Below are 17,096 nucleotides of genomic sequence, written 5' to 3'. Positions count from 1 at the left end.
TTTCTCCTCTAATGGTGCTCTCGAATGTTGACAACAGCACTGTCCAGCAAACAGTGACCTGATTCCATAACTGTCCTGTACTAGATTGAAGACCATTCATCAGATGGCACTCAAGCATCAAGTGATTTTTTATACATGGATGAACACTTGCAGTTTAAACACAGGAAGAACAACTTCATATCATATTTCTTCAAACTAATGTCTTTCAAGAGAATCACAACTGAAAATAATCAAGGGTTGAGCAACCAAGTGATGAAAAATTGAATATGATTCAGGAAGTGCATGTACACAGGTTGGCAACCTTCAGTCTCGAAAGACTATGGTATAAGCCTACAGCACCCAGTATTCCCAGGCGGTCTCCCATCCAAGTACTAACCAGGCCTGACCCTGCTTAGCTTCCAAGATCAGACGAGATTGGGCATGTGCAGGGTAATCGTTGCACAGACCTGTACAACAATGGGTCCTTGATTGGGTCCTAAAGCTTTGTGAGAGTGATCTCTGATATCCTGTATTTATAATGAATGCATAAGCACAAAGGAAGTGTGTGCAGAATGTGTGTGTCAACTCAGTCCTCTCTAGGCTTATAACCAAGTGCATGGAGAGAGTATTGAAACTATATTTATAAGCATGAGCTTCCAGGATCTAAGGAAAATAGCCAAAGTGTGTTAGCACACACTGGGAGAAGACCGGGGATTGGCATGTTCAGGCACTTAATGAAAGTCCTTGTCCACCAGAGGGCCACCTTGTCAGTTTTGTAAGTAGTAATGGTACCACTCAATGCACCATTAGGGGCAGAAGCTCCATGGAAAAACCTGTGCAAGGATTTGCCCCAGGGAGCCCAGCTACTGATGCTGGCACTGGAGCAAACACTTTGCTTGATCTAGTCACCACAATTGGAGAACGTAAAGTGCAACAATTCTGAAGACATTCTAGAACAGCAGTTTTCAATCTTTTCGGTGCCACAACCCACCTCATCTTCTGTGATGGGTTGCAGTACAGCAATTACTTACCAGGGGGTTGGGGAGACCTCTTCTGGGTTGTGCTGGGCTGGCAAACCCGCTCTACTGCTCTCTGTGAGCTTCAGAATGGCCTGGAGAAGCCACAGAAAGTTACTTCTGATTTTTGGAGCCAAACCAGAGGAAGGGTGGGTGGGAGGGCCCAGGTAGTGATGTGGGCTTGTGAACTATCAGTGGAGCATGACCCACAATTTGGGAAACCCTTATCTAGAAGAAGTATAGTTTGTAGGATCATTCTAGGCTTGCTTTTAATGCCGTCCCCTGCTCATATAATGTATTATTTCCAGCTCATGCACCATTCCATAACTCGTTGTAAGCTCCAATGCATGCACCTAATTTTGCATTACTGGGATTCTTTATTCAGTTCATTGGAGAGTTAGACATGTGCACATGGAGATTCTAAACCTGCAAGGGACCACTGAACTAGGATGTTATTGTTTGGCTTGTAATCCGTACTCACTCTGTTGAAGGGAAAAGCATGGAAGTTATGATTTACACCCCCCCTCCCCAAGAATGATGTCATGTGCACTTTGATAAAATACTACAAGGACACAATCTTGGTGTGATTGTACAATTGAGTGCATCAAAATTCTTTTGTGTGGTGTTTTATCAATGTACAGGAATGCATGCGTGTGAACATATCGCAAAGAACCTTGATCAAATCACACATACAATCATATCAAAGATTGTTTTTTCAGTGTTTGATTTCAGTATGCATATATGGTAAAATATGGAAATAGAGGCTGTAGCAAAGTTCATGCTATAGCAAAATTAGCATGATCCAATACTGGAATTAGTTTTAGAAATTCTCCTGATTACAGTTCGGGTCACAACATTTAAAAAAGGATGTAGTGGAAATGGAAAAGGTGCACAAGAGAGTGATCAAAATGATTACTGGGCTACGTCTGACACTTGTGGCCAAAACTGTGAATACCTTGGTATGTACGAATAATACCATCATGTTATATATATCATTGGAAAGGTAATTTAATGCTGGATGCAGTGAAACAAACCATGTTGGAATAGCTGCATTCTATCAAAGGTTATGGTCAATTAGCCTGAAAACATTTATTTATTTATTTATTTATTTATTTATTTATTTATTTACTGAATTAAATTTGATTTCGTTGTGGAGGAGGGGCTTCAAAATCTTCTTTGACCCCAGGAAGCTGATGGCTTAGCTACACCACTGGATACAGGAAACTGGACTAGATGGGCATTTGGCCCATCCCGTGAGACTGTTCTTGTGAGTTGCGAAACATGAGACAGAATCAACTGTACTATAAAGGAATAAAACCAAGGGTATCCACCCAGTCCTAGTGTATAACTGAAGCTTGAAAGAAAAACAAGCAACTCAACAAACATCTGTAAAATGGTATTAACTATGAAGACAGTCAAATAACACTGACAATTCATTCAGAAACTTTATATGGAAATTTTATTTTCCATTTTTTTCACTCCTTTAAACTTTTTATCATGGATATTTTTGTCATAATTCCATAAATATATTTATATATATTTATATATGGACATTCTAGACATATTAGCTGATAAAACAAGCCTGGGATAATGGAGTTAATGGACAAGAAAGCATAAATATGCATTTAAATATAACAATGCAGTGTGTATGCCTTTATACAATGTTAATATACAGTATAAACAGAAAAAAGACTGTCATGTCAAAACAGCTTATTGAGGTGAGAAAGAGAGAAGTTTTGCTATTAGTCTGATCGTCTTTGGGACATGAATAGCACCTCTAGCTAAGAAATGATTGTCAAAAGTTATTTAGCCAATATGTTCAAGGAAAAATAAAAACATGTACTGGCACTGCAATTAAAACTAAAGAAACTTTTTTTTTTTGGTCAACACGCATATCTTAATATTGCTTGGAAGGTTTAAGTGATGATGAAGGCTTGCTTACAAAGTCAAGTATTGATGGAGAGAACACCTCAACATTCATTTTCATAGATGACCTTTCAGGTCAATTCCATGTGCTGTGATCCAGCAAACGATGCAACTCAGGCTGAGCGCAGGAGGATTTGGGTTTCGTTTCCAAGCAGGCCTCTCCCATGGACTACATGACAACAAGAGGCTTCAAAACCCAGGTACAGTAGCTGCAGGAAGGGCTACTGTTGAACAAAACCAAGAATGCTCAGAAAATCCCACTGGTCACTCAAGAAAGCCCTTAGAAATACCTTAAAACAACACTCTGGATTGCCGTCATAATCTATCCCGCATCAAAGATCTGCATTCAGATCACCTGCATCAAAGATCTGCATTCAGATTTTAAAATGCACAATAACATGAAATAAACAAAAGCACAAGTTGCAGTCATGCAATTTAAGTTTTGATATTAGGCTTTGACACTCATGAAACAGTACTAGCCACAAACCATGTGAGTGAATTTAGTGCCATTGAACTGAATGAGGATTCGTCTGAATCCAAATGTGACTTTGTTTTCACATAAAGGTAACAAAGCGCCCTTGTGCATTAATTGAGAGAGTGTAAGCATGCAGCTTTGTAAGAATTTATGCACAAGCATCCCCGCTCATTTGACAGGTTAGGGACTGGAGCAGTGGTGAAAAGCAGAAATGGCTGAATAGTGGACCCTGGTCTTTTTTTAGTATACAAATGTCGCTTCCAATGCTTTTCCAGCTAGCAAATTGCACATGCCTTTTTTATCTTGCAAATTACTGCTGCCGCACAATGGACTCTCATTAATGTCTTTGGGAATGGGAACAGACCTGGAACTAAAGAGCTAAAGTTGACATGTGCCCTCTCTCTCTCTCTATCTCTCTCTCTCTCTTTTGCATGTACCAAACTGTTTGGATCACCATGTTATATACGAATCAACATGGGGGAGAGTAATTTTAGCCTTTAGAACAGCATAGAGAGGTTGAAAGAGCGGAGCATGCGTTGAATGAATGACTTCTGGGTATAACTGAAATGTGCTGAAAGAGCAAATCATCAAAAAACAAACTGTCAAAAAGCAGGGGATACCTGTATCTGTTCAGAAGTAAGCCCAATTGACTCTAGTGGCATGTCGATGCTCACAGGCATGTCAATGCTCATGTCAATTATGAGCAAACAATCATGTCAATGCTCCAGCTTGTTTGACCCAAATACCAATTTAGTGCATAATAATATAGCTCTATCCCAAGTGTTTACAGAAGGCTTTAAACTGGATTCCGGTCCCACTGGGGAAAAAGTCACATGGCTGTTTCACCACCTCCACATTCAGTTTGAACTGTCCTCCCCTCCCCAAATCCCCCAAAGTGTTTCTGCCTGGGTTTCATTGGAGCAAGCTAAAGATCATGCTCTGGGATATTCAAAGTCCATTATTTCTCAGTAGCCACTAACTTGCAGATTGACTATCTCCAATTCCTTGGACTCTGGAAAGAGGGAGAGATATTCTGACTGCAGAACAATTCATTTCCAGAAGTTTATCTTCTTTCACCCCTTTGAACTTTTTAGCATCTTGTAACTGGCTCTTCAAAGATAATCACAGCCCAATCCTAGGCAACATTCCAGCACTGATGCAACTCCAATGCAGCTCTGAGTTATGGGAACAAACTTTCCCTTACTTTGAGGAAGCCCCCATGACTGCCCCCCCCCCGGGCAGAATGCAGTGCACACCCTTTTTGGCATGGCTACATTGGCACTGGAAATTTGGTTAGGATTGGGTAATTGGAGGAAACATGACATTGCTGTGAAGAGACCCTTGTAGTGCTGAATTCATCTTCACTTCAGGCTAATTTACCTGAGAGCTTCTCAGTATGGGTAGATAAATGAGATTTTGGAAATCATGTGGTAACCAATAAAATTATATTTGAAAAAACAACTCCTCATTAATCTATGCAGTCTATGTGTAGTGGTTGTGGCAGTCAAGCCTCTGAGAGAGTTTGGTTGAAGTGGTATGATGCCACGGAGCGTTCACAAACATTCCAAGTGCTCAAGAAACAAAACTCACCCCATGTCTGCAGTCACTATATGAGTGGGAAAGGAGTGTTATTTTTTAAACTGAGATTTAAATGACCCTCAAATCTGCCCTAGAACTAGGTTTGTGGGGCAGGTGGAAGCCTAGGAACAGATCACAGAATGCTAAGGACAGAACACCTTGAGGCAAGATGGCTGAAGGAAGGGTTCTAATTATTCTGTGAAATAGAGAGTGGAGCAGGATAGGCCAGAGGAGAAAGGACTTAATAAAAGAGGGATATGGGAGGGCTAAATGTCACAGATTGAACCAGTTACCTGACTGCAGACCAGTGGCATCTCTAGGAGGTGTGGGAGTGTGGACCGCACCGGGAGACACCATCAGGGAGATGATACCAAAACGACCATACTGTGAGGCTCAATGTGGAGGAACGGCTCTTCCTCACCTTGAAAGGTGTCTGTGCACAGCGGGGATGGGGCAGGGATGGGGGCCACACTTTGTGACACCAACCCTAGTGTTGCCACTGCTGCAGACTTTAAAGTTTTTGAATGTTGAGATCAAAACTCATCATGGAGATTAAAAAAAGTGCAAAAGGCAGCTAAATCTGAGGACATTCACATCTAAGCCGTGCTTAATCAGTGTGACATGAGTGCTTAGTTTTGTGCAAGTCAGACCCCTAAGATCCCAGGAACAGCAGGAACATTCCCTTGTAGTTTCTATAGTCTGTGAGCATGTAAAGACAATGGCTTAACTGACTGATGGATTTGGCATTCAAAAGAAGCTGTCACAATCCCAGGATGGGCAATTTTTGTTCAAAGTGTTGTGGTTCTCCTTTGAAAGCTCACGGTAACCTCCGTTACTATGGACTTCCAAGCAACAAGATGGTATTTGTCTCATCACACAGTTAATCAAACTCAGGTGGTGTTGTTGTTTTGTTTTGCTTTACATCCAAAATACAGTTTGTTCAGAGATCATCTATACAACACATGCACAAATTATTAAAAGGCAGTTCCTTATATTCTGATAGCAGTTCAAATATGCAGTGTTATTGAGGCCACATGGAATAGCTGAGGCTGGGTAGTACAGCAAGCTTCTGAAATATTGCAATTCCCTCTTTTAATAAACTCCTAATAAAAGTAAGACTGGAAGGAAGCAAAAAATAATAAAGTATCTTGCTGGAAAAAAATAATAATTTCTTGCAGTTTTTTTTTTCCAATCAATTACAAATACATTTTATTTACCAAACACAATAAAACATTCCCAGCAGATATGAATAATGAAGATTACAATCTGATAAAGGAAGGCTTGCAAACATCTAGGCAACTTTTCATTTCTTTGTACTAAAGATTTGTTCAGGTATTTCTACCTTTTCAATACGTTTGTATACATTCATGTTTAATGTCTTTGTTATTTACATATTTCAGGAGAAAAGGAAAAAAAAAGATACATATTGGCTGGGACCCATGGAAAGAATATATGTGCGCTTAGAGGAGAACCACATACATGGTTGGGATTTTGCTTGCTGGCTTGACCGTAGCGTTCTCACTGCAGAAGTGTCAAGTTGCTTTTGGAATGGAAGCCTGGCTTGTCTCTTCGGCAGTGGGAACTACTGGGGCAAAAAGAGCAAGCATCGCTAGGACTGTACACGTGATGATTTTTGGATCCCAGCCATTGTGCGTAAATTTAGGGGCTGATTCATTTGGAAAATTATGCAGGCACAGCTTGTTCATTGCTAAACGTTGCTCACACTTGGTCTGTCTCCTTAGGTACTCCCTAAGGAATGAGGTATGGATTAGAAGCTTGTCAATTGATTGAAAGTCCACTTTTGTCCTGACCTTAAATAGTTTTTTGCATCAACAGAGGATAAGCTCCTACTTAGCCAGCACAGCTCATAACTTGTACATATGGAAACACAATTCTAACCATTTTCTGCCAGGGTCTGATGTTAGTAGGGGAGCGAAACACCCCGTCGCTGACATCAGAAAGTTAGATTTATTTATTTACTAAATTTATACCTTGCTTTATTGCCCCAAAGGACTGAATGATTTGAGACGTGCTGCCACAGGGCTGGATGTTTACTCCGAACCTTTGCACAGTAGCAGTATACGAAATGATTGTGTACTATGGGTGAATGAAAATTGCCTTCCCTTCTCATGTCCTTTAGAAAAGCAACCAAGACTGTATTGGGTGTGCAAACTGAAACAAACCCAATTGGAAATAGATAGCTCCCCTTTCTTGCAAGTTCATACTATAAGGAACACAACAGATACCAGAGATTAGCAAGTGCTTCTGTATTTTCACTTGAATTCTGAGAAAGTAACTAAGCTTTCCACTACAGGTGTCTTTTTGTCTGTAATTCCACAATCATGAAATGTAAAGCTGGTGGAAATTTGTCACAGTGTACTCCTTATACAACAAGATGAAGAGTTCATCTCTGTTGTACAAGCAAGTAATTAAGGGTGCAATTCAGACCGGCCCTTGGGCTGGGGCAAGTCCCTTGCAGGAGGGTTGCAAACAGCATGTTTGCGCCTCCTTGAGAGCTGGTTAGGCTGGCGCACAGAGGTGTGCCGGCCTGTGGAGGCTGAATTCAGCCTCTGCACCGTTGGAGGGAGTGAGCCTTGCGTTGGCCGAGCTCGGTCAACACAAGGCTTTGTGGAGGGCAGGGAGGAGGCAGGGAAGAGGCAGGAGGGAGGCGTTCCGGGGAAGGGGGAGGGTGGGTAGAGGGTGGCCCTGGGAGCGAATGGGCAGGCTTGGAGCAGGAGGCAGAGCTGGGATCTAGCTGTTATGCCAGATCCTAGCCCCCTACCCCAGCGTGGAGCAGCTTCAAGCCACTCCGCTCTCCTCCAACTTGTGCCACCTCAGGAGGTGGCGCAAGTCCGAGGAGACCCATAGGGGCTGCGGTGGCTTACCCGTCGTGGCTAACCCGACTGAATCACTTTGCAGCCCTGCCTCGCACTGGATACAGCGCAAGCCTCCTAGTTTGCCTGTTCCAGCACAAGATAGGATTGGGCTGAAAAGGTGATAAAGGCCAGTTTTATTTTTGTCCAGTTTCTGTGTGTTACCATATGCTTCAAATCACACAAATAAATTCATTCTATATTCATTCTTTCTGTGATCTACAGTTTCTATCTGGAGAGCTTTACATCTGTAGAGCTTCCTTCACTCTATCACCTTATACTTTCCTGTTCCAAGATCATTAGACAACTACATATGGCTAAGAGAACTTGAATAGACCTCCTGTAGATGCAAGTGTTTTGAACATCCTTTTTAGTATATATCTATATCTATCTATCTATATCTATATCTATATATATATAAACACCAATTAAGAAGCAATTACTCAACCAATTATCATTCCTGCTGTGTTCATTTGCACCAGCTGAAGAGAGCTGGAGCCAAATTTGCAATAGCAACTTATAAATAATTCAGTAAGGAAGGGGAGAATTCTTTCAAATCCTTTTAGTGTATCTTTCCTATTGACTTATTAGGGGATCATGAACTGCTCCAGAAGAAAAAGATTTTTTTTAAAAAGAAAAGATTTTGGTGTTTTTTTTAAATGGTAAAATATATTTTGTGTATCTCATGTAACAGTTGTGTAGAATATATAGATAACTGACTGTTCCATTTTACATATATTAAAAGCAGCACAAAAAGAATTGTAGAAATTCTAAACCATATCTTACATTAAGCAATAAAATATCCCATTAAATAGTTTCTGAAAATATGGACAGATAATTCTCTCAACTGCCCAACAATAATTTAGATATTTGTTGGTCACTTGGTTTTGCTCACTGAGGGCCCTTCAGGATGTTCTAAGAACTCTGAACTTAATCAGAGGTGCCAATTAGAGATGCTATACTTACACTAATCTCAGACCAGCACCTGTTGTATAAGATCCCATATACATACATACATATTAATATTTGGAGGCAGCCTTAACTAACAGCCCAGTCCTACTTAAAGCCCTCCCCGGCAACGTGGTGGTGCTGGTGCAGCTTCCATTGCATCCCATGGAGGATTTTTGGCTGTTGGAGGTCTCCTTGAAGTAAGGGGACTTGGCCCCTAGCCTTGGGATAAGCCCCAGCGGCCACCATGGCTCAATTGCAAGCAAAAGTCTGCATCTCTCCAGAAAGGCTGATCAGGACCAGGAAGGAGATCGGTATTCGGTGTGCATTGCCACCGCCAATCCTATACCCTCCCAGGCCTGATCCGCCCTCCTCTCTGCTCCCATCACTGCCCCATTCTGCTGTCACAATCTACCAGCTGTTCAACCTCCCTCCCTGCCTCTCTCCAACCTGCTGTGTGGGCATACCTGCAAGCCTACATCACACACTGGCAGGCCTACATCACACACTGGCAGAGGCTGTTTGTGACAGCTGTAAAGCAGCTTCCACCAGTGCAATGCTATCAACGCTGGCAGGGAGGGGGTAGGTACAATCTGAATTGACATGTAGTTGCAGGAAAAAAAGTGTATTTTTTCCAGCCAAAAACCAGGTCACTCAAAGTAGGGATGCTCAGAAAATTCAGTTTCCCAACAGGAATGCTACCTTGCATAAAGATGTCATGATCCCCCACAAATGTGAGCATGTTGTGCTATAAACTGTGTATGTGTTGTGCTATAAACTTGTGAACAGTGTGATATAAACTACCCCCCAAAAAACTCAGAAACTCTGGTGTGTTGCAATAGCTCAGTAATAGAACATGTGCTTGACATGCTGACGGTTCTGGGTTCAGTCATGGCATTTTCAGGTAGGGCTTGGAAAGACCCTTCCTTGAAACTGTCGTTCTGCATAGATAATGCTATCACAGAATGAGCAAGAGCCTGACTCCGTATAAGGCACATTTTTATGTTAATACAGGATGTGGCTCAAGTAAGCCTGATGTGTACAATGGAGATAGTTATATGTAACTTTGAGGATGCCAACTTTGCCCTCAGGCCCTGAAGAGATCCAGGCAGGGTCAAAGAAATGTTAGAAATAAATGCTTACAAGCAGTCATGACAAAGACAATTCAAACAGAATGAATGTCATTGACTTGAAACAGCAGAACCAATGCCACTAACACAATCTCAATCATTCCAATCAGTCAAGATCGCACTCAGGAAGGATTGTTCAAAACCAAGAATGGAGATTCTGAAAGCTTAAAATAAGTGCAGGGCTTAACAGCCCAATCCTTTCCGCAGGAAATAGCTGCTGATGGAGCACACAGCGCTTTGTTAGTGACCATTTTGGGAGTGCTGCCCCAAAAGATGGCAGTGCTTCCAGAATGTTGGTGGATCTCCCCAGACCTGCTGGAGTAGATAAGAAAGTTGCAGGGTCAGGGAGGGGGTAGAACATAGCAGGGAGAGGGAGGAACAGTCTGCTGAAGGGAGGGTCAGGGAGGTTGCAGAAGGAGACGGACCTGGGGAAATGGCATGTGCTGGATCTTATCCTTCCCTTTTGGCAATCTCCCTTCCCTTTTTCTCTCCTGAGAGTGTGCCAGCTAAAGAGCTGAGGAGTGGGAGAGTTATGGTATGGGTACAGTATACCCTCCGAAGCCTACTGATCTGCTCTACCACTGATTACATCAAGAACCTTTTTGGTGTTGCTGCACCAGAGGAGTGTGTGTGTGTGGGGGGGGGTAGGATAGGATTATGCTGTAAGTTTGGTTCATGTGTGCCTCTAGTTCAAAAGGAAGGAGAAAAAAATGTATTTATATGGGATCTTGTTTTCAGTATTCTTGACTGTATGTTAGTAGCTGCCTGTTATTCAGAGTCCTATTAAATCTACCTATTAAAGTGGTAGGGATCACCCATGACTTTCAAGTTCACTTTAAGGGGAGCAGACGACCTTCGCAAGTTAAATTCCCCAAAACTTTGATATCTTTCAATGGTTCTGCATATTGGCTCAGCTCTTAAAAAACAGATTTACAAACTCAGTGCCTGAGGTCTCGAAGGCAGCTGTGGAATATTGCATCTGCTTTGGATTTGCACTATACGTTAATAAGTAAAACTAAATAAGGGATGAGCAGCCAGTTAGGCCAAAGGAAAACTTTCCAAATAAGTACCAAAGAAAGATATTTCTCAAAGAGAAAAAAAAAGGAAGAAAGAAAAGGAAAGCTCTTGAGGTGTTGGCATATTTAATCTGAGATCATCCCATTTCTTAGAAGTAATAAATTAGACTCGACGAGTTGCAAAGCATTGCTCTTTTTGAAGAGCAGTTTGGATGTCTGTGCTGCATAAACAGTGCATACATATTTTATGAATCAGACCCTTAATTTTCACTTCTGAAACATTTGTTCTCAAATATCCAAAACAAAGATTTGCACCTCCTCACCTATATATTAAACATTCTCTTTCACGACACTCATTGTGAAATTTTTTTCTTCTTTTTTTTCTTTTTTAAAAGGAATTAACATTGCCCTTGTGGACGGACAGATTAATGACATTAGAAACAGTGCACCTCATTGACACCATGTGTGCTTAACTATGGACAAAGGCTTTATACAGAACCAACTATGTAATCACCCTGATGTATCAACAGCCATCCCTGCGGAATCTGCTTTATGCGAATGTCACATCAAGAAATGGAAGCTGAGGTGGATACGCAAATGAAGGGCTGGGGCAATGCAGGTAGGGTCGGTATTTAAAGGTTAGCATTGCGTTCTATGGGATGAAACCAATGGACCAAAGTATGACACAGAACTGGGAGGGCACACTGGGGTCAACAAGGATCAAGCTGATCTTTCATCCAAATTGTGTCCTTGAATTCAATTTGCTTTCTATGTCAATAGTTAAAGTGAACAGAACAGTTATTACTTATTCATATAAGATCAGTGACATTGCTGGTGCATTCCAACCCCTGGGGGTGGGTGTCACCCTCTGCTGTGTGACACCGCCCTGCTGTGTGTCACTCCCCTTATTTGCCATGCTGAGCAGTGGGTGCTGCTGGTATGGTGTGCAGGCATAAAGCACAGCACCTGTAAGTAGTTTAGCGGTGACATTATGACTTTGGCGCCACCACAAATTGCTTCCAAGGGGCCACAATTTGCAGCCATTTGGATGCAAGAGCAGATGGGAGGGTCTTTCCATTGCCAAATGTGGCACAGAGCTCAGCTCAGTAGGGGCTTGAGTTGTGTGCTTGTTAACTTCCCTGCTGCACCCAACCATGGGGCACAGCACCCAGGGCAATTCGCCCCAGAGCAATGCCACTGTACAAGGTTAATAAAGCATTGAATTTGGGGATGGTATTATGGATGGAATTTGGGGACAGTGGGGGGAAAAAAAACCTGCCCTCCAGCTCAGACAGCAGATGGTCTGGTCTTCAGTGACCAGGGACTTCATGAAAGATAGTGCAGTATACATTAGACTCCCACCATGGGACCCTGCTTGCCGTCTAATCAGTTCTCACCTGCCATAATGATGAGCATTTATCTACTATCCAAATATTACGTACTTGACTAAAGTAATTCTTGCCTTAAAGCAGAGGTGTCAAATGCATTTCAAACAGAGGGCCGACTAGCATTCACGATGACTGCTGAGGGTCGGAAGTGATGCCATTAAGCAGGAAGTGATGTCATTAAGCATCAAATCACCTGAAATAAGCACCTTTTTCTCACTTAGGAACTCCTTAGCTAAAAATGACAGAAGAGAAAATATACAAATCTTGATCATATTTTCAAAGTATGGGGGAGTCCAATTATCACACTGGCCGCCCTTTCAGCAGAGATAACCTCAGCACAGCTCAGTGCTGAGAACAGCTGATGGGGCTGTCGAGAGAGACCAGGGACCAGATAAAGAGCTTCTGTGGGCTGCATCTGGCCCCATGAGCCTTATGTTTGATCCCCTGCCAAAAAGTGTTATTCTATCTCTCTTTAAACTGATCGACAACATCCATTTTCCATATAATGCTATTTAGTTATGTCCCTTCTATAGTGGATTATCACCGCCACACACATAAACTATGGGGAGGTGCTCTGTAACAAGGAGTCTCTTTATTTACCTCCCATTCCTTCCAAACCCAGATTTGTGAGCTGCATCTGGGTCTGATCCTCACTTATAAGGACAGGCATGATGCTTTAGCTTCTGCTGCTATGAAACAAAACGTATCACCTGCTGTATTCCATTCCTGACCCATTCCAGAAACCCGAAAGAATGGCTTAGCTGGAGAGGTGTAACACCTCCATTTTGCTCTCATGGCCCAGAATTGCTCGAAAGGGAAGGGAAAGAAGGCAGCTTGCACGCCGCAATGAGGCTCCCTGCAAAACTTAGTGCTTTGCACCCCCTCTAGCTACACCATTGACCTGAAATACAATGTCAGAGAAGTACAGAGGGAAAGGTAAGATGCTGCTTCCTGGTTTTAGCTGGTTGCTTTGCAGAGGTCAGACACTAGGGCTGTAGTCTATATTGTGCATCTTTTACACAATGAATACATTTGATAGGCACCATGATCAACTGGATCATTGCTCTTCATGCAAAAGTTAGTATTTGCAGTATGACTGCAAGTACAAATGAATCTTGGGTTTTATGTGACGTTCCAGATGAAAGACCGAAAGGCTGTGCTGGCCAAAGGTGTCACAAATGTACCATAAAGCACCTTCGTGACACTGTGTGAGTAGGCAGTGTTGGCGGGATGACCTGTGCTGGCCCACCAGTGCTGGATCTGATCCCGGGCTTGCACTGACTGGCATAGGGGTTGGCAGAAGTGTATTTTAGAGGCGAGGAGGGGGCGATTCTGGGTGGGGGAAGATGGAACCGGGGTAGATAAGGCCCAGGAGGGGCGGGATCAGCAGAGGCCTCCTCTGCCGTATCTTATCCTCCTTCGGAGGCCAGACAGCCTTTTATGGAGTTACTCAGACATCCACCAGTTATATAGCTAGCGGAGATCCAAGTAGCCCCATAGGGCAGGCTGCGGTATTACTTGGGGTAAGGGGAAAAATATCCCCTTAGCTTGAGAAGATCTCCAACTACCTTCTAACCTGCTCTGGATATAGTGCAGGCCGTGTGGTCTGGCTGCACCAGTGCAGGTTAGGATTGGACTGCCCATCAGGGCAAATGAATTGCTTTCAATTTCCAACCTAGGCAATTTCTTTGGCCTTCAAAGAATTGGATTTTACTCACAGAGCCACAAACCCTGCTTTGCATTTACAATTACTGTCTCTAATGGATTTTATTCTGCTTCTAAAGGAAGATAGTCATAACTGTTCCTCTCAATACAGATGACCAGCTGGTGATCCATGGGCTGGAGACAGCCCCCCCCCCCCCATTTTATCTGGCTTCTGATAGTTTTACAAATAATGTGAGTATCTGTAACAACCAAACACATACACCTAGATGGTAGCAGCTTCATTGGGGACTCAATTTGTGCAGCAAAATACAAGTTTAGATCTCAGACCATTGTCTGGAGGATGGAGTGGCTCCTAAAGATCAAAAGCTGGTAATGCAACAAGGATGGACACATTCCACTTAGCTTGGACAATCATGAATGCAAACAGACATCAAACACTTCTGGAGCAAAGTGGTTACAAGGCAACAGGTTGTTCAAAAGTTAATACCCTGATCCTAAACATCTATGCCACCAAATGTATGTACTTATGCTTTTATAATGATGCAGCAGTCATTGATATACTCCACCCTAAGTATTATTTGCTTTCACAGCGAGTCTTAGGAGAAGGCCATAAATATTTAAATTTCTAATCAGTGACAGCAGCAGGAGATAAGCTCTTCATCATTGTAATTAACATGTATATTGCTTTCAGCAATTAAAACTACCACTTCTGGTATCTGACTTCATTAGTCTTTTAAATCCACATAGTGAAGTTTTATCAGAAAGCATAACACCTTTTTGATTTCCGGAAAATGCACCATAAAACAGCCATTCCTATTTGTACGCTTTTGACCCAGGCGGCTGTTAATTGTTACTCCATTTCTGCGTTCCCATTGAAACTCGTGGTCTGACATTCTTTCCTCCAAGTGGCCAAAAGTATACCATGTGAAGAGGTAAAATAGACATTAGTGATATCCTGAGGATTAAGACTGTTGTCTTCCTTTACCGGACAAGCACACATGTTTGCATTAGAAATTTGTTTGGAACAAGAATTGTTGTTATTGGAAGACCTTACAGTCAAAAGTTCTACCCTGATTAGTGTCTGTTTCTTTGAACTGAGTTGCTCAAGCCAAATTCGACAGGAGATCTAACGCTCTTGAAACCAAAACGAAACGCCACTGAATGCCACAATCTTGCTCTATCCATGCACAGAGGATGGGATGGGCAGTGGCTCACAGGAGAGGGCAGCACAAGCCCCCTTCCCACACCACGCGACCCCAGCACTTCTCCTGCAAGTCGCTTGCACACCTAAAAAGAGGTGACTTGCTAGATGCTTCATGGCAGGATGTAAGAGAGTCTCACCGTGTGGCTGGCTGCAGAATGCCTTGCACAGCAACCGGTATAGCTGGTTTCTGTGGTGACATGGTGGGGGAGAGAAAGGTTATGACTCATCCCTAGCAGAAGTCCCCCTGCACCTTCATTTCTGTATGTGGAAAGGGAAAGATTGTGGCCTAATTGACTAGATTTTTTTTCCTTAAAAAAAAACAACCCTATATTTCTATTCGGTAGTGTGTCTGATCACTCTTACTAAAAAACTTGGTCTGTACTTTGAAGAATACTTCTAACGGTAGTTATAAATATGAATATTTGCGCCATCCCTCTTATTAAATATTGGTTTCTCGTTCTGAAGGGTTATCTTGCAGTTTGCTAGACATGTTGAGTGCTTCTTCGCTTTCTTTGTGCGTCAAAGGTTCTACTTCCTTGGAGTCGGCATTCTTTAATGCTCTCTGCCGTTCATCTTCTAATTTCTTCTCCTTGGCCAAGAGTCTGTAATTGATAGCATTCCCAATAAAGAGCCAAATGCTTGCAAAGATGACAATGACACCACAGACAAAATACATATATTTGTAATCTCCCATTATGTCCACAAGCAAACCTGAAAGGTTAAAGGGGACAGAGAGAGAGAGAGAAAGAAAAAAGAGTTACTTCAAATAATCTGGATGGATAAAGAAACCGCTCTTTCATATTGGACAGAAAGGAAGATCTGCATTCTCAAAATGTTCCCCTTGGGAGGAAAATCTGTTGCAAGCAAATGAACAAGGTTTTCTAAAGTATATCTATCATTTATATGCTTAAATTTATTTATTGAGCACAGTATTCACAGAGAGCATGCTCTAGCACAGGGTTCGCCAAACTTTTTGGCCAGAGGGCTGCATCAGATATCTAGCATGGTGTTGAGGGCTGGGAAAAAATTTAAATATAAAATTTAAATAAATAAATTGGAGATGGACCTTAGATGAGTGAATAAATGAATGAATGGCACAATCAGAGCACAGTTCTGGTCATGTTCAGTTGAGTGGGCCAGAGCTTTCAGGGGACAAGAGGTTGGCTGCGGGCCAGAAAGAGGCTTGCTTGAACCGCATCTGGCTCCTGGGCCGGGGTTTGGAGACCCCTGCTCTAGCATAATGCAGGGGTCTCCAAACTTTTTGGCCAGATGGCCGCATCAAATATCTGGCACAGTGTTGAGGGTCAGAAAAAAATATTTATTTTAAATATAAAATTTAAATAAATAAATTAGAGAAGGAACTTAGATGAGTGAATAATTGAATGAATGGGCTCATTCATTCAACCTCTCTGGACCTCAGAATGCGCTACAGACACAACCGGAGCACTGTTCGGTTGAGTGGGCCAGTGGCTTTCAGGGGACAAGAAGTTGGCCACGGGCCGGACAAATTGACTCTGACATTGCAAGTGATTGCTCATTTGAATGGTCTGCACAAAGAAAAGGATACCACACAAGACCAAGAATGAGGGTTGGTGCAACTCTTAATTCTTTCAGAATAAAGCAAGCAATTGCATATACACCCATGCAACATGTTAAAAACCATATAAACAATATTGTATATGGAATCTGCTTGAAAATTATATCAGGATTTTCAAACACTGGGTTTCTCACTTCAGGAGTGGTGGTTACCCTTGCTGGGTTGTGTGTGTGCATTTGGATAATGTAGGGGGCGGATTTTAAAAGACAGTGGGCACAAAACTAACTTGCGCTGCAACAGGCAAGCCAGGAGGCTTGTGCTGTAGCCAGTGCAGGATTGTGGCCAGCAGCGGCTTAGCCAG

General features: G+C 42.5%; 1 protein-coding gene and 1 pseudogene across 2 annotated transcripts in view; both read right to left on the bottom strand.

Annotated features, from left to right (window-relative positions):
* Positions 1-327: 327 nt before the first annotated feature.
* LOC136657915 (5S ribosomal RNA) lies at positions 328-446 on the bottom strand (annotated as a pseudogene).
* A 1,989-nt stretch (positions 447-2,435) lies between these two features.
* Positions 2,436-17,096, bottom strand: part of SLC16A7 (solute carrier family 16 member 7) — a 132,996-nt gene continuing 118,335 nt past the window's right edge. For both annotated transcript variants that reach the window (XM_066633931.1, XM_066633930.1), the window contains exon 5: positions 2,436-15,909. In XM_066633931.1, the coding sequence (XP_066490028.1) occupies positions 15,638-15,909 (272 nt within the window). In that variant the 3' untranslated portion in view covers positions 2,436-15,637. The remainder of the gene's footprint in view (positions 15,910-17,096) is intronic.

This window comes from Tiliqua scincoides, chromosome 7 (assembly GCF_035046505.1).
Source record: "Tiliqua scincoides isolate rTilSci1 chromosome 7, rTilSci1.hap2, whole genome shotgun sequence".
Lineage (NCBI taxonomy): Eukaryota > Metazoa > Chordata > Lepidosauria > Squamata > Scincidae > Tiliqua > Tiliqua scincoides.
The sequence above is the reverse complement of the archived record's forward strand: the minus strand, read 5'-3'. Positions and strand labels throughout refer to the sequence as shown.